This window comes from Anguilla anguilla, chromosome 13 (assembly GCF_013347855.1).
Source record: "Anguilla anguilla isolate fAngAng1 chromosome 13, fAngAng1.pri, whole genome shotgun sequence".
Lineage (NCBI taxonomy): Eukaryota > Metazoa > Chordata > Actinopteri > Anguilliformes > Anguillidae > Anguilla > Anguilla anguilla.
This window is the reverse complement of record NC_049213.1, coordinates 30,520,572-30,541,691: the sequence shown is the minus strand read 5'-3', so window position 1 is coordinate 30,541,691 and position 21,120 is coordinate 30,520,572. Positions and strand designations below refer to the sequence as shown.

General features: G+C 51.9%; 1 protein-coding gene across 3 annotated transcripts in view; it reads right to left on the bottom strand.

The window, feature by feature from the left end:
- Positions 1-21,120, bottom strand: part of LOC118211221 (nuclear receptor coactivator 3-like) — a 48,898-nt gene that overhangs the window by 7,016 nt on the left and 20,762 nt on the right. For 2 of the 3 annotated variants that reach the window (XM_035388239.1, XM_035388240.1), the window contains 12 exons: positions 15,818-15,879; positions 8,551-8,655; positions 7,913-8,073; positions 6,572-6,672; positions 5,699-5,873; positions 5,146-5,322; positions 4,885-4,971; positions 4,635-4,772; positions 3,713-3,860; positions 2,154-2,758; positions 780-1,750; positions 111-240 (listed from right to left, as the gene is read on the bottom strand). In XM_035388239.1, coding sequence (XP_035244130.1) covers positions 111-240; positions 780-1,750; positions 2,154-2,758; positions 3,713-3,860; positions 4,635-4,772; positions 4,885-4,971; positions 5,146-5,322; positions 5,699-5,873; positions 6,572-6,672; positions 7,913-8,073; positions 8,551-8,636 — 2,779 coding nt within the window. In that variant the 5' untranslated portion in view covers positions 8,637-8,655; positions 15,818-15,879. The remainder of the gene's footprint in view (positions 1-110; positions 241-779; positions 1,751-2,153; positions 2,759-3,712; positions 3,861-4,634; positions 4,773-4,884; positions 4,972-5,145; positions 5,323-5,698; positions 5,874-6,571; positions 6,673-7,912; positions 8,074-8,550; positions 8,656-15,817; positions 15,880-21,120) is intronic. The other variant, XM_035388241.1, reaches the window with a different exon arrangement.

Genomic DNA, 21,120 nt, shown 5'->3' with positions numbered 1-21,120 from the left:
GAGGGGAGGTAACAGACAGCAGGATGCCAGAATGAAGTTTTGCACTGAGCGAGACACAAACTGACACTAAAATCTACCAAGTGCACCAATCCACCCTAATGCTTTCCTACCGTGCACGCTGTCCTCCAGACACACCCCCTGCTTGCTCCTCCCTTCACTGGCTCCTCCCATTCCTGGCTCGGGGTAAAACCCGGAGCCGGAGTTCCGGAGGCCTCCCAGTATCGACTCCAGGCTGTCCAACTGATAGGAGACAGAGGGGAGAGCTCTACACATGTACTACACCGACACACACATAAATCAAACAGACTTGTATGCACACATGTACTACATGTGTACACGCATATCAAACAGGCATATAATGCACACATGTACTACACCGACACACGCATAAATCAAACAGACTTGTCTGCACACATGTACACACATATCAAACAGACATGCATGCACAACGGACATATGCGCAACTGACTGAAATAGATGAGGGAAAAGCAGATTAATCCCTCCATTGAATGCGCCAATAGTCTGAAGAACGTTATTCTGGTCATGAGCGATAGAGGAGAATAAGACAGGATAAACAGAACAGGCCTGTGGCCCTCCAGTCAGGTGAGGAGCCACTGTCGTTTAAGGTGGGAGACAGCCAACCCGACAGAGGCACAGACAGACAGACAGACGTACAGAGAGACAGAGACAGACAGACAGACAGACAGCCACAGAGACAGAGACAGACAGAAAGCCAGACAGAGAGACAGAGACAGAGAGACAGACAGCTCAGTGAGTACCTCATCAGGGGGCTCAATCTTGACCTTTCCCTCGGGTCTGTCGCTGGAGGAGCTGTTGCAGTCTCCCTTCCCCTCCTGTTCCTCCAGCTTGGCCTTGATCTCCGCCGCCTCCTTGGGCTCCTCCTTGTTCAGGAGGTAGTGCAGCAGGGCGTGGGTCTTCTCCTTCCGGGGGCTGTGCTGCTCCTGCTTCACCTCCCGGACCCCCGGCCCGCCCCGGCCAGCAGGCCCGCCCCCGGCCCCGCCCGCCAGCTCCGCCCCCCCGGACACCTTGCCGGTGGCCTCGGCGGTGATCTTGGCCACCTCGTCCGGGGTGTTCCCGTTCTGCAGGAGCTTGTGGAGGATCTTGTGCTTCTCCTGCAGCGAGTGGGAGGGGTAGTGGCCTGCCGGGCCCTGCTGCCCCGGGCCGGAGGAGGAGGACACGCCCATGGAAGTGGGGCTGGTGACGCAGCCCGCGGGCTCCTTGGCGTCCGGCCCGGAGGGCGTGGACGGCCTGGGAGGGCCCATGGGGTGTGCCCCCCCTACCCCCAGGTCCAGCTCCCCCGTGGGGGACGTCAGCAGCTGCAGCAGCTTTTTGTGCCCCTTGCTGTCCAGCGACCGCCTGGGCGGCTCGGAGCTGGCCACGCCCCCGTCCCCGCCCTCCTTGGCGCTGGGCTGCCCGGCCTGGCTGTCGGGCCTGTCACCGCCTCCGTCCGCCGACAGGGGGCGGTGCTGGTGCTGGTGCGGGTGGAGGTGCGGGTGGAGCGGGTCCGTTGGGCTTTTGGGCTTTCCCAGCTGGCTCTGCTGCTGGGAGGAGACCAGGCCCGGTGAGCTCTCGGCCTTGTGGGCCGGCGAGGTCAGGGCGGAGGACAGGGCGCTGCCCACCCCCTCGCTGATGGCCTGCAGGGCGTTGAGCGAGCTGCTGGAGAACGAGCTGCTGCCTCCGCCCCCGCCCGTCCCGCCAGCACCGCACGCGCCCATGGGGGAGGGCATTCCTAGGGCACAACCCAAACAACACATACGCCTATGAGAGACTCCTGGGAACTGACACTTCCTGTGTTTACTCAACTCAAATGGAAACTGTTTAAATGAGAAATGCTTCAATGTAAGTAAAAGAAGAACCCAAAAGCACTGTTAAACTGGCCAGCGATGTCTCTAATGGTTTCTGACTGACTCACTGAATGAGTCAGTCAGTGAGTCAGTCTGAAAAACAGTGAGTCACAGCCAGTGTGAATTAACATAAATGCTCTAGGGCTGCTGCTTCCAGCTGAAGCCAAACAACACAAATATTATTTTCTCCGTCTATCAGATCATGTGCAGATGGCTTTGAGAAATAAAGACTAATAAAAATCACATCAGATTTATGAGACTCAATATGAGAGACCACACCACACATACCTCCTGGGGAGAACTGGCTTGCCGCCATTTTGGGGCTCCCGCGCATTCTGGGGGAGACCATGAGGTTCTGCTGGGGGCCGCTCATGCCCGGGCTACCATGGGAGGGGCTGTTCATGCCCAGGCCGTACCCGCCGCACTGGAATGGAGGCGGCTGCTGCTGCTGCTGCTGCTGCTGCATGCTGGGGCCAGGGCCAGGGTGGCCCATCTGATTCATCTGGTTCATCGGGTTCACCTGATTCATTGGGTGCATCTGATTCATTTGGCTCATCTGACTCATCTGATTCATGGGATTCATAGGATTCATCTGATTCATGGGATTCATCTGATTCCCTTGATTCATGGGGTTCATCTGGTTCCCTTGATTCATGGGGTTCATCTGATTCATAGAGTTCATGGGATTCATTTGCATCATCCTGTTGCCGCCGCCGCCGCCGCCGCCGCCGTACGCGCCGCCGCCCACCGGGCCCATGCCGCCGTGCTCGCTCATGCCGTAGGCTCTGCTGGCACCCATGGGCACGCCTCCGCCAGGCTGGGCATGACCGCCGGTGTTGGCCATGCCCTGCGGCCTCATGCCGCCCGGGTTGGTGCGGTATCCGTTCTGCTCCCTGTGGAGGAAGGCAAGCGCACCAGCCATGAGTGCGGCCATCCACTGGCAGCGTCCAGCACTGTCTACAGCTGCATTGACTGGTCGTCCTGACTCTACAGTAACTGGAGCAGTCAGAGAAGGCACTGTCTACAGTTGGACTGACTGGTCTTCCTGACTCTACAGTGACTGGAGCAGTCAGAGAAGGCACTGTCTACAGCTGGACTGACTGGTCTTCCTGACTCTACAGTGACTGGAGCAGTCAGAGAAGGCACTGTCTACAGCTGGACTGACTGGTCTTCCTGACTCTACAGTGACTGGAGCAGACAGAGAAGGCACTGTCTACAGCTGCACTGACTGGTCTTCCTGACTCTACAGTCACTGGAGCAGTCAGAGAAGGCACTGTCTACAGCTGGACTGACTGGTCTTCCTGACTCTACAGTGACCGGAGCAGTCAGAGAAGGCACTGTCTACAGCTGCACTGACTGGTCTTCCTGACTCTACAGTGACTGGAGCAGTCAGAGAAGGCACTGTCTACAGCTGGACTGACTGGTCTTCCTGACTCTACAGTGACTGGAGCAGACAGAGAAGGCACTGTCTACAGCTGCACTGACTGGTCTTCCTGACTCTACAGTGACCGGAGCAGTCAGAGAAGGCACTGTCTACAGCTGCACTGACTGGTCTTCCTGACTCTACAGTGACCGGAGCAGTCAGAGAAGGCACTGTCTACAGCTGGACTGACTGGTCTTCCTGACTCTACAGTGACTGGAGCAGTCAGAGAAGGCACTGTTTACAGCTGGACTGACTGGTCTTCCTGACTCTACAGTCACTGGAGCAGTCAGAGAAGAGAGGCTGGCAATGCTAAAAGAGACAGTAATGAGGCTGGAGGCTTTTTGGTCTTTATGAACACGCTTGCCAGCGCTGGCCCGTGTGTGTGATGAATGCAGTGTTCACGGTCGGACGGAAAGGCAGTTACCTCTGCAGCAGATGGGTGGATATGAAGCCCTGCGGTTCATTGGTCACGTGGTTGCGGCACAGTTTGCTCTTGGTCTGTGCCGTGACCGGAGTGCCGTCCGACAGCGAGAAGCGGTACAGCGGGGTCTCGGCGTGGCCCTGCATGAGAGCTGAGGGCACAGGAGGAAACCATGACGACCGCATCACCGATGCAGCACACCAAACCTGAGCCATGACGACCCCATCACTGATGCAGCAGACCAAACATGTCCCTGATGCGCTGCATCACTGATGCAGCAGACCAAACCTGAGCCATGACGAAACCAATGACGACTGCATCACTGATGCGTCGCACCAGGCCTGCGCCAGACAGTTACCCTGACAACTGTATCAGTGTGCCACACCACATCTCTACAGTCATTTTCAGTGGTGATCAAGCCCCGCACAGCATAGGTCAACGTTCTGCATGCATCCTCACACAGTGCATGTGAACCCAAATTATAAAGTCTTTGGTCCATACGAACAGACATTGTGACTACAGCAGGCTTCATAGCCAGTGGCCACAATATCCACCAGCCTGTACCAATGAAACTGCATTGCTGTGGAGTGCGCAGCAGTCCAAGCGACACAAACTAACCAATAAAAAACAACGAATGGTGTCTGAAATCATTAAAGGTGGGTTTAACCTCACACCCCGTCCTCTAAAACCCAACAGATGTGACCCTGGCCTTGCTAGAACATGTTTCGAAACATTAAACCTATTTCAGAGGTGTAACATAGTACTGGGTGTGGTAAATACGGAAAACCAGGTATCTACTCTTTGAACTTTAGACTTGCTTTCCCAGTTGGAACATTCAGAAAGGGGTGTGGCCAAAGACGCGGCGGGGGATGGTGACGGACTGCGCAGCGGGGGGGTGGAGAGCTGACGGAGGCGCTGCTCCTACCCTCTTGGTAGTGGCGCCTGTGGGACCAGGGCTGGCCCTCGCTGTGGTGCAGGAACATCTGGATGCAGCGGCGCAGCAGGTCCTCCCAGCCCGGCCGCATGGTGCGCAGCGAGTTCTGGTCTATCTGGATCAGCTTGCCTGCCGCCGGACAGCAGAACGGACTGGGATTAGAGACCCGCGCTGGGGGGGGGGGGGCAGATTCGGGGCAGTCCCGAAGGGGGGGACAGGGGAGGGGGGACCGAGGCCTTACCCGAAAGCTCGTGGTTGGTGTTGAAACTCTCCGTCCGCTCCACCGCAGTGATGCGCCGCGCCACGCATATCATGCAGGACTGCAGGTCTGCGCAGGGAGAGAGGCAGACGTGAGCGCAGTTTCCCAGCTGCACGGGTGTCTTCTAATGCGGTGACTCATACATGCTGGTCAAGACCGAACTGAACTTTTACACATCTCTGCTGGTGCTGCAAACGCGTATCTATGGGTGGCCCCGTTCAGGAGCGGGTGAGCGGCCCTTACCCTCCCCCTCCTCCATCATGGCTTTGGGCTGCGTCAGGGCGAAGCACTGCATGGTCTCGTACCGCGGGCTGGCCCCCGCATCCTCCGCCGGGCCGGGGACGTACTTCACCAGCATGCGGCAGTTAAAGGTGTGGCTCTTCTGCCGAGGCGCTTCACCACCCCACGACACGCCGTTCACTGCGTCAGAACACACACACACAGACACACACACACGCACGCACGCACACACACACACACACACACACACACACACACACACACACACACACACACACAGACACAGACACAGACACAGACACAGACACAGACACAGACACAGACACACAGACACAGACACACACACACACACACACACACACACAAACGCGCACGCACACAAACACAAAGACACACACTTTTCTTAATAAAGGCATGACTTGTTGTGTGGAGTTGTGAGGAGTGGTGTGTGCGTGCGCGTGTGCGTGTGTGCGTGCACGTGTGTGTGTGTGTGTGTGTGTGTGTGTGTGTGTGTGTGTGTGTGTGCGTGTGTGTGTGCACTCGTACGCGCTCTTACTGTTGGACTTGGGCAGGTTCTTGTGGAACTCATCGTGGTCCTCCTCGTGGAGGATGTTGTACACGCTGGTGTTGATCAGCTCCTCGTGTTTGTACTGCAGGTACTGCGTCACGTTATCCGACACAAACACGATGTTGCCTTCCCGGTTGACCACAAATAAGAAGCCGTCCAGAGCCTGCACAGGAAGAACACCGACCCCAAAAAAGCAGTGAGACACAGGGCTTTGCACTGACACCTTCCATCCTTTTAAAGCAATGGGCGGCCAGATCAAAACCTGAACCAAATCTGTTCAGGTTTTCAAATTCATGGACCCAGTCAAGGATACATTTCATCTAGTTTCTCACTCATTTAAAACAGTCATTTTTTAAAATGTCATTTAAAACATATTTTTTTAAATTATATTTACAGGCCAAAATAACCAATGCATCAATAGAGTGTAAGTACACTGATGCTGTATGTAGTATACTTTCTGATCAATAATGGGATAGTGATGCTTCATTAAAACCCATAATGGCTGAAGCTTCCTGATGCTTTGAATCAGAGATGTTTGAACCTTTGAGAAGGTGCCGAAATCAAGGCTTCCTGAACCCCGAAATGGGTGGAGCACACTTGTTTTAACCAATTGGTAAGCTCCACCCATTTTGGAGTTTGAGCCTTGATCATTGATTTGCAGGAGGCCTTCAGGAGTAGTCCTGATATAGACAGAAAATCCAGTGATGAAAGCTGTGATTAGTCATGCCTATCTTATACCCAGTCTCTTCTCCGATGGACCCTGTATCACCTCATGAATCAATGAGCCGTTTTCAGTTGAACCCCTGACCTTTGACCACCCCTCCCCCCCCCCCCCCCCCCTCATGCCTGAGCCAGGCTCACCTGAAGCAACAGCGGCCCCAGGTGGTCCTTGTCGATGACCCCCTGGCCCGTGGAGGACACGTCGGCCTTCTGGACGTCATCATCATTGGAGGATGCTTTCCCTGGAGACGGAGAACACAGACCTGAGTCCTGATTCCAACTCAACCAATCACAACCGTTCAGTGCTTTTCATTACAACAGTCAAAGCTCATAGTAAAGGCACCATTCAGACAGCAATAATACCAAATCTCATTCAGATGAACAGATACTGCCATGTTTGAGAAGAGCACATGGTACTGTGAGCAGTAACAGAGCGTGTGCAGAGTGGTGTACGTAAACAGAAAGGAACAGAACGAGTGCAGTCCTCTCTCTCTCTCTCTCTCTCTCTCTCTCTCGCTCTCTCTTCACATGCCACAATCTACAGAATCAACATCCGACAGAGAGGAGGTGCTATAGGTCGGCCTAGTTTTCAGCTCGACGGGAGGAAAAGGGGTAAAATGAACTTCTCTGAGAAAGAGAGAGAGAGAGAGAGAGCACAGAGTGAGAGAGTGAACGAGTGTGTGTGGTTTCATTATTCACTTCCTATAACCATGGCAACACCTTCTCGACAAAGTCACAGCTCTTCCCCTTCAATGGAGATGGTAGAATTTCTGAGAAGCATCATCACTTCCTCATTACGGGTTGAATATGCATAGCTTGGCCACTGTCTGGATTTCTATCGCTGTCTTTCTCCTGTCAGTGGCCTTAGCCAAAATAACACACGGAGTAACAGTCTACTCATCTGTCCAAAGACACGGAGACAAAACATCTCTGAACCAGGTTCCTGGAAAAGCACAAGCAAAAAAAAAAAAAAAAACAAGAATCTGGAGATAAATGACCAAACGTCACAAGCCTCAAGCCTCAAGAGGAAATCCAGGGTGGGTCGTCCTGTTGAAAGACCTGGTTTCAAAGCAGTGACACACCCGGTGTGCAGTGACCATCACCCCAGTGAGTGGGTACAGCCCATAATCTGATACTGAATTTCAGAGGGCTGGCCCTCCCCTGCTGCTCTGGTTGAGTGGACATTTACAGCCTGTCGGCACCAACCGAGCAGCCAAGTGCAGGACCCCAACGTACCAACTGCTCAGCTCAATGGAGAACAGACTGCACGGATATGACAGCAGGGGGAGGCTGTGAGCTCTTTTCTAAACTCTCCCAAAAACGATGACATTGCAAAAGTGATATAAGCCCAGCCCATAGCAGTGGACATTGGGATTTGTTTTTGAAGATCGATAAAATCTTTATAACAAACATTTAATGTCTTTAAAAAAAGTCAGCAAATTGTCTTTTCAAAATCCAGAAGGGGGAGCTGGAGAGCCCAACCTTGCTCCTTGATGAGTCGGATCTGTCGCACGGTCTCCTTGAGTATGGCGCACTTGTCCGGCTTCACGTTGAAGTTGTCGATGTCGCTGAGGTTGGCCGAGATCAGCTCGGCCAGCTCCTCGATATACTTGGTCTCCTGCTCCCGTCTCCTCTTGTCGCACCTGCGCAGGCAAACACACCCCCTTTCGCATTACTCACCGCGTCTCCGTGACAACCTCGTGTTTACGAACACAACTCTTTGAATGATAAACAAACAGGACAGGGGTAACCAACGACATTGGAAACGGAGGGGGAAGATAAACACGCCAAGCATCGAGTAAGTTCGAAAGGTTCAAAAAAACATTAAAATACATTAAATAATGCAAGAACAAATTCAAAATGTATCTTGAATATAGAAAACCAATGCGTTGGAGCTGCAGTAGTCTTCATCAGGGTGCAAAAGTGAGTGGCTTACAGCCTTTCAGCACAGAAAAAGCTGTGAGGACTAATCCTCTCCAATCACCAGTGACAGTACACTGGATTCTACCGAAAAGCTCCACTTATTAACATCTTAGCTCTCAGCGCTATTTTTCCCGCAGCCACGGCTGTTGTAGACAGGTGGGTGGGAGCGTGGCCTTGTTTGGGAAGGGGGGACCCACCCGAGGCCGGGCGTATCGCAGGTGGAGAGCTTGCGTTTCCGGTCGGAGCACAGCGGCTCTAAGGAGTTCTCCCCCAGTCCGCTCATCGTAAGCACATATCAGCACCTGCAGGGGGCGACAGCAAGAAGCACACACAGGTCAATCTGGGGGCAGGGGACGGGAGAGTGAGGCTCCCTGGACCCCACAATGGGCTGAGTTTCCGTTCACTGTCAATCATGTGATCACATTAATTAACCAAAACATTGCCCTCCACAGCAAAGCAGTATGATTGGTCAAAATCACTGATGAAACACTATGGCTCCACCCATTACAAAGCCTTGCTCTCCCATAGCAAGTGTGGAGCATGCTTGTGGGAACAGTTACACAACATTACTCAACGCAATAGCTTGTAGGCCAAATGTATCTCATTTCAGTGGGGCCCCATCAAATGCAACTCATTTCAGTGGGGCCCCATCAAATGCAACTCATTTCAGTGGGGCCCCATCAAATGCAGCTCATTTCAGTGGGGCCCCATCAAATGCAGCTCATTTTAGGGGGGCCACATCAAATGCAGCTCATTTCAGTGGGGCCTCATCAAATGCAGCTCATTTCAGTGGGGCCTCATCCACTGCTCTCTGCACCCCTTTAGAGCATCCTCTCCACTGCTAAACAGCGCTGTACCTCACAGTAAGCTCAACGAAAGGTTCGGCCAGTACCCGAGATACATCACTGTTCATAACATTTACCTGTGTGCATTCGGGAAACACTTATAGCCTGTCCTGAACCTGCAGACTGATATTCAAAACCCTGCAGTACAGGACTGCTGCGTGCGCGTGAATGCACACATGTACCCACACACACAAACAAACACGCACACAGGCATGCACCTACACACACACACGCATAAATGACCACACAATGCTACAAAAACAGACGGCAATGCTGAGACACTGCCATTGCTTTACATGACCCTGTATGTTTTGATAGTATTACAGAGTCTTTCGGTATCTAAGCTCATCACAAATCTGTAAGTGCCTGCGCACAAGAGTATCTGCTAAAGGCACAGACACACAAAGACAGGGGAGAGGGGGAGGGGCAGAGAGACGGCGATAAGGACATCCCCCGCGTCTCCAGCTTCACGCCGGACCCCGCACCACACCTGCGCACAGCCCAACATCTGTCAGCCCCTCGCCGCAGCGCCATGGCAACGCGCTGGCGGCCAAGACCAGCCCACTAGGCTGTGCCAGATGAGCCCCCCCACCCCCCCCCCCCCCCCCCCCCAAAGCCGACCCGAGACCGGCTCAGCCCTGGATTAGCACACCGCCGACTGTAAGCCACACTCCACGACAAACCCCATTATAGAGGAGCCCCTCCCTCCTCCCAGCATGCCTCACACCTCCAGAACACCAGGAAGTCAGTACCCAGGGAGAACAGCCAGAAGGACGGCGGCTCTGATTGGCTGTGAGCTGCTGCTTTCCTACTACTGATGACCGCTGATGTCAGAGAAAAGCAGAGTACTGGGGGGAAGGGGGGAGGGGGGTCAGGGGTAATTAGCTTTCATTAAATTTAGCCACACATCTATTCTTATGTGCAGGAACCAAAGTAATTTGCCTTTTTTTCACCTTCGGATAATTAAAAAAACTCATTTACATCCTGGTGAGCCCTGTGGTAGGCTGTGTGGCAGAGGGAGAACATGCAGGCGGAACGCTACACTGAGCCCCGCCCACCCAGACATCGCCCAATCAGGGTTCACTGGCGTCACTCACTACAGAGACACCCGCAGCCATGTCTCTCAGTAGCTGCAGTCCCACGCCGCCTCGCTGCGAGTCACGTCATCGGCAGAACATTCAGCCTCACGCGTCTGATCACTACTGACAGCGCTGTCTGAGACCAGCACCAACCGACGCTTTAAAAACACCGCCGTCAAGCAGCGAGTGGAAGAGAGCACGGGGACGCTTAGCCAGAACACACAGACACATGCAAACCATCCCTCGCCCTGCCCAAAACTAAAGGAGAAGAAGAGAAAGACGTGGTGCCTTTGTTAATCGCAGCACTAGTGGTACTGGTAGGTAGGAGGAGTGGAGAATGTTTTGGCAGAGGTAGTAGCGGTTAGTTCATTTGTTTAATTTGCAGACTCTAGAGTGACCATTAGGCAATCTCAGCACAACATGCTAAATTCATATCACAGAAGCAACAAGACCCACGATATAAAGAACTGCAAAGAAAAGACATGGCGCCGAGCAGAGGCAAAGTGTTGAGACGTAAGCACATAACCGCAGCTGCTAAAGACTACACACACAGCAGACTAGTTATCCTTAAACACGCACAGCACCTACATTATAGGCAAGCGCAACCAGAGGGGGAAAAAACTGTAAGTGCAGCGTGGCCTCTGGAACAGACTGCTGATTCAATCTCACCTCCTCGAGGAAAACAAAAACTGCATTCCCAGTTTTACAATGTGGCAAATGGCGGTGACGAGGGCTGCTTCAAAACAGCTGCCCACCCAGACACCAACTGTCATATTAGGCTTCTAAAGTTAGACCGGCGCACAGCAGCCCATCTTCCCCCGGGGACAGTCATTTGTTGACCACACCCACACTGGGCAGTACGGTATGTCCAGGGATTGGACCTCTCGCTGAAGGAAAGCCGAGTTTCGGGGCACTGATCTGGCAACCCTCCGAGAGACCGAGCCTCCTACCTGCTGAACGTGAACGATAATCTGCCTGAGGTCAGTGACCGCTGCAGCGGTGGAAAAGAAAGGGACGGCTCATTTCTTATGCTGAACTGAGACGGGAAATTGCTGGATAAAATCCTGTACCTGCAGACTCTGCTTCCCCCCTCTGCCCATAAACTCAAAATCCAACATGGAGCTACAGAGAGAAGACAAGGATCTGACCACGCCATCTCTCCATCAGAAATACACAGGCCAAAAATAAATCGTAAGCTACAGGCAAAAGAAGAGGAACAATACCTGAGGTGTGCCAAAATAAATAATAGCAAATGCGCTCATGCAGATAGTTGACAAAAAATAAAAATATTTTGGTAAATGACGGACAACAACCATCTGCGGGAGCTACAGCACAGGTGTGGCTCAGCATCCCAGCATGCACCGGGACGTGCATTAAAACAGCGGATGGGTCTGGTTGCCGGTAATTATGGCTGGCGTGGCTGATTGCAGAGAAGCATTTGGCAGAAACTGCAGAGACAAACACAGACGTTTCACGATGTCCGAGGCAACATTAGTATGGAACTCCAGGGGAAAGAATTGTCACTGACCAGGAGCACACACTCCAGGGCATTTATGTGCACACACTGATCTGACAGCCAATCAGAAGCAGAGCAGGAGCACACACTCCAGTGCATTTCCTAAGTGCACACATTCATCTGACTACAAATGAAACCTGGGGAGAAAGCAGCCAGTTTAAAAAAAAAAAAAAAAAAAAAAAAGAACATGGTGGTCAGTAACCCAAAATGTATCAATTAAAGTGGGGTTGCTTTCATTAAAATCAAAAACCCAGCAGAACTGCTAGCACGTGTGATGTCGCGGCAACCGTAGCTCATAGCTGAAGCACCACCAGTCAGTCGTGAGTTTTATGAACCATTGCATCCCTGACATGTACACACACACGCATGCTGTGTTAAATGAGCAAATAGATGCAAACCCTGATGTGTGTTCATTAGACACCACAAACGTTCATTACCCCCACCAGCACCCAGCCACCATCTTCTCTCAGAAGGGGTTCATTCAACTGGTAAATTTCCACAGGGCTATTTACAACGAAGCTAATGGTAGGAGTCCAGAGCTTGTCAAACGCTTCAAAATATCAAGCTCAGAGTTCCACTCCCTTTAGGGTTTTTGTGACGCGCTGGCTTTTGAATGCATCCCAGCTCCTCCTGTCCTGTGCGGAAAAAAATGTACCAAGTGCGGCTCTGAAAATAATGCTCATGAAATCTCTGCTTTTACCACTATCATTTTCAAACTAAGATCTTTGCAATTATGGGTCCAACTTCACAAAGTCCAATGTTTAAATCTTTTACAAATACTAATCATTCTTATGTCAAAGGTTTACCAGTGTGTGGATAACACACCGACCAGGACACCAGACACCTCTGCCCCTCTCCAAGGATGATCTATGCCTGTTCTACACAGCAGGAAGCCTTGGACAGATTTGTGTTGTTTTTGGGACGCGTGCCTCCCTGAACCTTATGACCTGCTTCCCAGAACGTTTCAGCACGTCACACTGTCTTAAGAGCACCCTGAACACAGAGGGTCCTCACAAGTCAGCCAGGTTTCTGTGTGTGTGTGTGCCTGTGTCTGCGTCTTGCATGTCAGTGTCTGTCTCAAAGGCCAGGCTGTATTAACAGTCGGTTCTCTGTATCTGTGAGCTTATTATCTTAGCCCATTAACATAAAAAACTCAATCCTTTGAATGTGCGTCTTAAATGTGATCTTATTTAGTTTCTGCTGGGATATAGCCTATTTGCGTGGACTCCTTATGTCTTTATCTGAAGTGTTGCTGGGGCTACTTGGTGTGAAATAATTTGAGTGCTTTCTGCCTCAGGATCAGCTTTCTGAGAGGGCTGAGTTCAGCTCTGGGTCACGGTCACTGTTAAGCAGCCATAGAAAAGTTCTATTCTCACTGATATAACCGATGTAATAAACGCCATTGACATAATACTACCCTGCAAGCATTTTTGGGACTTTTCCGATTGATGTGTAGGATAATTTAACCCTTTTGTCAAGTTCCTATTGGGTGTCCCAATGAATACACAGAAGAAACCCTTCCTTCCCCCACCTCTCTCTTTCCGACTCACTCTCCCTAACCATCTATGTAATTATCTCTGTCGTCTGCCTCAGAATTCCTTAAACTCACATTACTGACAGCGCGCGCGCACATACTCTACATGTGAAAACAAAAGCAGTTTCACGTACACTCACAGCTCAGAAATGTCAAGAAGCAGGAGTTTCAGAGGGAACGTGTCATTTATTAGACGTCACTGGACGGTGTGCACCTGCGACAAAAAGACTCCTCCCCAAACACCCCCGCCTCCATGGGCCAGTGCCACACCCCTGCATTCGTTTGAATGTGCCCTTCTGAGAGAGCCCTCTCCCTCTACCTCAGGGTTCCTCTGCCTCTCACGTGCACCTTCCTCCCTCTCAATTTAACGCTCTCGTCTCTTTTGCCACTGCCTTGCTCACCTTCTCATGGCATAAAGTCACTTCATATAAAACACCGCAAATCAACTACAAAAATCGTCAACAAACTGCACATACGCACATGATCACTTGGGTGCATAATAATATTTTATGCACAGTGAGTCACAGAGGGTTTCAGGGGTGAGTGAGCTTCCAGTCACACATCTCATTACCTGTGCTGTTGGCAGCAAAGCTGGAAAATCCAGGTTCAGAAAGTACAAGTCACCCGCCCCCCCCCCCCCCAGACTTTTGTTCCAGTCACCTGGATTGGCTAATTAGCAAAGTTGTTCAGCCAGGAGGTACAACTAATGAGTGAAATCAGCTGGCCGGCTGAGCTCACAGGTGAAAGAAACACATGGCAGGACTTGTACTTTCTGACCCCTGGACTTTCCACCTCTGGTCAACACAGTTCTGGAAGATGAGTGCTGCTACACAGGCACTCCTGAGGTAGCGGGCACAGTCATTCCTGTGGTAGGGGGCACAGTCTGCCCTGTGCTAATGGGCACAGTCAATCTGGTGGCAGTCGGCACAGTCATTCCTGTGGTAGAGGGCACATTCTGCCCTGTGCTAATGGGCACAGTCAGTCTGGTGGCAGTGGGCACAGTCATTCTGGTGGTGAAGTGCTCAGTGTGCAGAGGACGGTGTAAAGGCAGTGTGAGGTACACTGCAGTGAACCCCCCCCCCCCGCCCCCATTATTTACTCCCTTGGGGCTGTCACACCTCCAGACGGGAGGTAGATTAATGCCCCATTTTCGTCCCTGTGGCAGCAGGTGGATGGAGGAGAATAATTAGATTCCTTCCCGAAGAGCTTCCACACCTCCTCTTGCACACAGTTTCCTGCTGTGTCCCAGACAGACAGACAGACAGACACACACACACGCACACACACACAAGCACACACTCCTGCCAGGGGGTTCGCACTGCAGACCTAACAAACCCTTAAACAGCCAAACAAAATTAACAAAGAAAGCGATTTAACTATGCGTGCAATCAATTCAATGGGTCTGCTCCTTGCAGTAGAACAGATAATTCAGTTGATGAAATGACTTGGACATATAGAAGCTGCTTCCCTGGCCTGGCCAGTCCACAGAAACACTGTAAAGCAGAATCAGTTTAAACTTGCTGGAAACATGTCACCATCTCTATCCCCATTACAGGCACCTAAGGGACACTAGTCACCGCTTAGTCACCTAAACCCAATACGTATTTAACTTCATATTGCTCAGCATGCATGTTTTAATGAACCTAGAAAACTGTTTCAAGTGTTGAATTGATGGAGGACATTGAAGCAATGTCACAATTGAAATACAATTGGACAAGAAGTGTGGAGGCTTTAAGCTGCAGCTTTTCAGTATTAGGGGATGGTGCTTTGGAAAACACCAGTAGAATACAGCAGATAGCAGGCTGGAGAAACGTATGGTCCAGGCAGCAGGCTGCAGAAACGCATGGCCCAGGCAGCAGGCTGCAGAAACACATGGCCCAGGCAGCAGGCTGCAGAAACGCATGGGGCAGACAGCAGGCTGCAGAAACGCATGGCGCAGATAGCAGGCTGCAGAAACGCATGGGGCAGATAGCAGGCTGCAGAAACGCATGGGGCAGACAGCAGGCTGCAGAAACGCATGGGGCAGATAGCAGGCTGCAGAAATGCATGGGGCAGATAGCAGGCTGCAGAAACGCATGGCGCAGATAGCAGGCTGAAGAAAAACATGGGGCAGACAGCAGGCTGCAGAAACGCATGGGGCAGACAGCAGGCTGCAGAAACGCATGGGGCAGACAGCAGGCTGCAGAAACGCATGGGGCAGACAGCAGGCTGCAGAAACGCATGGCGCATCAAGCATAACACATGCTCTACCTGCGTTTCTCACACATTAACAGCAGCCCCCTTACAGGCAGTGAGGGAAAGATCTCTGGTGGGGGAGAACGTCGCGGGAACGTCGGAGAGAGAGAGTGGAAATGAACCAGAAAGGGGATTCTCTGCCGAGCTCACGTTCTCACATCAGGCCCCGGGGAGCTCCAGTGAGCCCCGCGCTCCTCTCTTCCACAGACGTCCTCTGGGGAAAACGCCCGGGTGTTTAGCGTCTTATTTACCCACCTTTGGCGCGAGTGTGACCTGTGCGTGACCGTGGCCTGTCCAGAGTCCCGTCCGGTCTGCTCCTTCCAGGGGGACAAAAAAAAACAACAAAAAAAACGGTCAGTTTCACTGCTGTGGGTCTACACCTCACACCCCTATCCCCCACCAAAATTCACCACGGCCCCATCAAATCTAAACAGACAAAAATACATCATGCTTTCAGTTGTGTAGAAAGATAAAGCAGCTTTTATTCAAAACAGCAGACACACATGGACCTCGCTGAAAGAGTGATGAGAATGAGTTGAGGTGTGTGAATTACAGGAGTGTGTATCGCACACTCTTAAGGCACAGGAATCAAAGGCAGGGTGGTGTGCGTCTGGTCAGCAGATTCTGTGGCCAGTGGCCTCTCACATGCACTAGCCCAGTTTCGCTTCGGTCCCGTTTTCCTGATAGAAGCCATTCGAACGTGAACCACACAGAACGTTCTCAGTGCAGAACTCTGTCACTGCAGTGAAAACTGTCTTCTGGGCCGAGCTTTAAGAAGCGGCCTCGACTGGTCATTAATGATCCCACTGCGCCCATCACAAAAAAGCGTAAGGGTTTCCCCTTCGCCCTGGCCGAGTTCCCGACTCGGATCTCTCAATGTGGCCACCCAATCGCTCCCAGTATCTGTGGCTTAACTCCCTCCCTCTCCATCTCAGCTGATGTGTGGTGTGAAATGCCTGCTGTGCATCCCACTGGGTGGGCTGACACCGGTGGGGGTGGAGTTCCGTTCTGCCACGCCCCTGTGTGTGAAAGCTGCCCCCGCCATCACCGCTGCTTCCCTGACGACAGGCGCCTGGGATCCTCAATAAAGTGCAAACTTGCATGTGCTATGACCCCTGACCCTGTTCAACCCTCTTGTTTTTACTGGCTGCTGGCCAAAGCTTCTCCCATTGCCGGGGTCTGATTGGCTACTGCCAACAGAAGAAGAAAAAAAAGCTGCAGCCCTCCCTCGTCTTCCTGTCCCAGAGCTGAACTAAAACTTTTTTGAACTTCATGGGTGGAAAAAAAACAACAGGAAGCAGCAGAAAGGCAGCTTCCTGTTTGCGTTCCTTTGCGCAGTCAGTCACCATCTCCAGCACCTTCCTGGAAATGTGATAAAGCATAACTCCCTACATCATTTGCATACTAGTTTAGTGGGCTGTTTGACGGCTGTACTGAGACCACCTCCCCCTCTCAGAAGCATCCCGGCCTGTACGCTCCCCTCCAAATTCAGCACAGGAGACGCATGAGAGACAGGATGCAGCGAGCAGACATGTACACCGCCAGCGGTTCCCTCAACTTCCTCCCTCCCACACACACACACATGCGCGTGCGCATTTACACACGCACACCACACAGGTCTAAAGCATCCCAACACTGTTCCAGCAGCCTGGCTTCAGCCGAATGTCTGAAGCTGGCAGTCTGAGTGCCCCTGCCTGGACCCAGAGGGAGTGTAGGCACTGCACCTGAGAGCAGGGTTACCTGCTGCACCAGTGAGCTGAGGTAACTAGTCCCTGCCCTGTGTGGTTCACGCTAGATGGCTGATAGCGCTGCTACTGTGGTTACTGTGATATACCAAGCATTCACAAACCTGCACAGGCAACTGCAGCTGATGCTATTTTTATTCACAGGGAGACACTGGAGGCGGGCCTTCCAACCAATCTATTTCACGACAGAGAACTGGCTCCATAAAAAACCGTAACTTCTACAGCTAGTGAGGACAGCTTCCGTCAAAACATTGAGAGGCTTGTAGTTCACTCGCTTAAGATGGTCGTGCGCATGTACACAGATGCAAGTTGCGCAGAACACGGACCTCGATTTAAATATTCATGAGCGGAGCGGAAGCAGGTGCGGAGCACGCAATGCACGGCGAGGGTGGGCTTAAATTGGGAGGGGGAGGAGCAGGTGGCGCGCACCCGCCTCCAACCAGGAAATCAATGAACTCACCTACACCCTGCAGTGAGACGCAGCTAAGGAGTCTCCTGAATAATTTAACAGGAGAGCCCGAGCTAATGCTGCTTTGTCCACCGGTCTAAATATACACGCGCCCGTGACTGATTGCAGGTGCAGCAGCTGCTGCCGTCGCGGCTAACGAGGAAACATCCTAATGACACACGAGCGCTGCCTGAGCAGGCCCAGGATGCAAATGCGTTCCATTTTCATTCTGAGGAAAGGACAGAGCCAGCCGGTAACACACACAGACACGAGCAAGCTTAGCACGCGAGCGCACTCATACGAACACGCTAGCGCAGGCGCGCACACACACACGCGCGCACACACACACACACACGCGCGCACGCACGCACGCACAAGGAAATGCCACGGGAGCAGGAAGTGCTGTTCCTCATTTTTCCACGCCGCTTCGTTGTTTGAACTTTCAGTGACTTTGCTTAGCTCGGTCCCTCAAAAAAAAACAAACAAACAAAAAAAAAAAAAAAACAACAGGAGTAAAACAAAATGCAAATAGGCGGCTGGATACAGTGTGGAAGCGGGCCTCCTGCTGCAGGCACGAAGCCTCTGTGATAAAGAAGGACCCGTACTGACAGTTCAGTACCACTGCTGCACTCTTTTTAAAAACCCGCGCCTCCCGCTCTGAAACAGAGCTACCGGGGGTTTGAAACGTCCCGTCTCCGGCTCCCTGGAGCCGCGGGTGCAGCCGCACGCGCCCGCGCTCAGACAGCGGCGCGCCTGCCCCACGTCCCGGGCCGTCTTATCGCCGCACACAAACAGAGCCGAACATGCAAACGAGGTGACACACGGCGCGAAGAGTGCGGGAGAACGGGTTCTGCAGAAGGGCGACCGTGGGTGTGTCAGGCGAGAGGGCCCGCAGTGAGCACAAACACGCAGGGGGAAAAAGCGAAACCCCACAGCCCTGGCTCAGTCAACGTCACATTCCAGCAACCAGCAAAACTCCTTTGACTAAGCAATCAGACTTGGGTGGAAGAGGGGAGGGGGGGGGAAGGGGTGATACTGTTCCTAACATTAGTCCAAATGAAACAGGCCAAGTGTGTGGCAAGTAGCACACAGAAACTGGAATTGATTAAATGCAAAGAAAGCTATCTCTCTGAAAGAATGCATACCAGGACTCTTATGGGACGTAGCTACATGCAAGGGAGAGAGACTCTTCCTGGGGACATGTGCGGCCAAGTCATCAAGACCGTCACAGTCATCTCTCCCAGATCCGCACACGCACACGCACACGCACACACGGACACACAGGAATGGCTGAAAATGGCGGCCAGGGTGAGTTTAGGATGCAGTCACTTCCTGTTTTTCATCGTAAAGATGTGCTCCATCTGCGTAGCAGACAGCAGGACAAGCCACAGAGGCGTTTGCCTGGGACACCCAACACCCCTCTTCATCTGGCTTAGTTAGTCTGACAGCCCAACGCAACCCAGAATGGCTCTGCGTTGCTGAAATGACCGACATCATGAGGAGCCAATTAAAACCTGACAGGAAGTGCGGTTACAACCAATCAATGCCACTGAATGACAAAAAAACCAAGGCACCAAGGGAACTGCCCAGCACAAACCCACTGCCAGGCATGCATTCCAACTTCACAAACTTGAAAAATCTGATCTTTCGCATTTTTCCATGCGCCTTTTAACTAGTAAGGCTAATAAAAATCACTGAATTGAGACATTTCTTCAGTAACACACCCGTGTAGAGGCAAACACTGAAAGGGCAGTAAATGAGTAAGTAAGTGGAAATGGTTGGAATGCAGTAAGCAGCCAGTTGCAGTGAATAGCACAATGGTACAAATACAGTAAGGTATGAACCCAATTTTGGCCTTCAGTTTCCTTCAATCCAGCAAAGAAGCTCTTTAAACAGGTAAGTTGGAGGAGGCTTCTAAAATACAGAATTCAATTCAGATTTCCCATTGGCCACAGTAGAATATATTTTTTAAACAAAACGGAGATGAAATACTTGAAATTTGAATAGACGTTGCTAACAGTAAAACACACTCAGCAGTGATACTGGTAAAACTGCTCCACAGAATTATTTCAAACAGGGCTCAGAGACAACAGTTACTGATAGGGACACTTATAGTTGTGGAGACTACCGCCCTCAACCATTTCCAGCTCCAGGGTCATTTTAGGACACCTACAGCTTTCTTCTAGAAGATTCCATGTAGCCTACTTGCACACATGCGTCACATACAGGCTATTCAGGGACTCCACCAGGAAAGTAGTTACTGGGGAGGAGGAAGTGCCTCAGAAGGTATGCAAGGGACCGTGTGAAGAGGTGGGCTGTGGTAGTCACATGGTACAGCCTACACCTGACCTGGTGAACACATGACTGCACGTTGCCCAACTTGTCAAATCGCACCATCATGCCTTTTCTCCCTTCCGTGGAGATTTGAGGTTTGATTGATTTTTCTCTCATATTTTCGAAGGTGCTCGTGAATTCAGCTGAGGTGCTGCTATTAATAGGCCTACCTGGGGAAACCCTGCTTTACTACAGATCAGCACACCTAGGTATAGGGGTTTCCAAAGTTCCTATTAATCAAAGCAGTGGGTTAAATCAGAGTGACTCAGAATCTACACCCCAGGAAGGCCTTTGGTTGGTCAAAACAGTTCGTCAGGTTAACCCTTGCAGAAAAACCACCGAGGAAGTGCGTACTTCAAACTGAGGGCTTCACCTGTGGAACCTTCATTGACTTTTACCCATAATGCTTCAGATTTGAGGTCATCTGGATTCTTACTGGAACAAACCGTGGCACCCACAGTGAGTGTGCAAACGTACAGACCGTATGCGCGTATGCGTCAGAGTGAGCAAGAGAGAATATTTAAATGAAAGGAAGTCAAATAGAAACGAGAATTTTTCTTGCTCTCACACTTGTTTCTTCCTGCTTGTGTTCGTACATGTTATCAGTCAGTGATAATTTATGACGGTGCAGTTTCTCCTGGCATAGATTTCTGCTTTCATATAGTGAGAAGCTGTTGCTTTAGTCCGCTGCGAGTCGGCCTTGGCCACACACATAGGGCACATTTAAACCTGACCGTGAACTCAGAGGCCCCTGCTGCCCTCAGGTCGAGAGTCAAGGTCCAATCGAACGTGGCCACCGCGGCGCGTGCCAGAAGACGGGGTGCGGGGCCCCGCGGCACGGTGCCCAGAGCGCCAGCTCCCTCACGCCGTAGGCGGGCGCGTGGGCGCGGACTGCAGTGGAAACGCGTGACTCACGGGTTTTCCCACCCCATCCGAGTCCTATACGCTCTGTACATTCACACTGGGCATCGCCAACTCTGCAGGAAATACACGGGCCCTTTAGGCCCCGGTGACACACAGCCGTCTGAGCA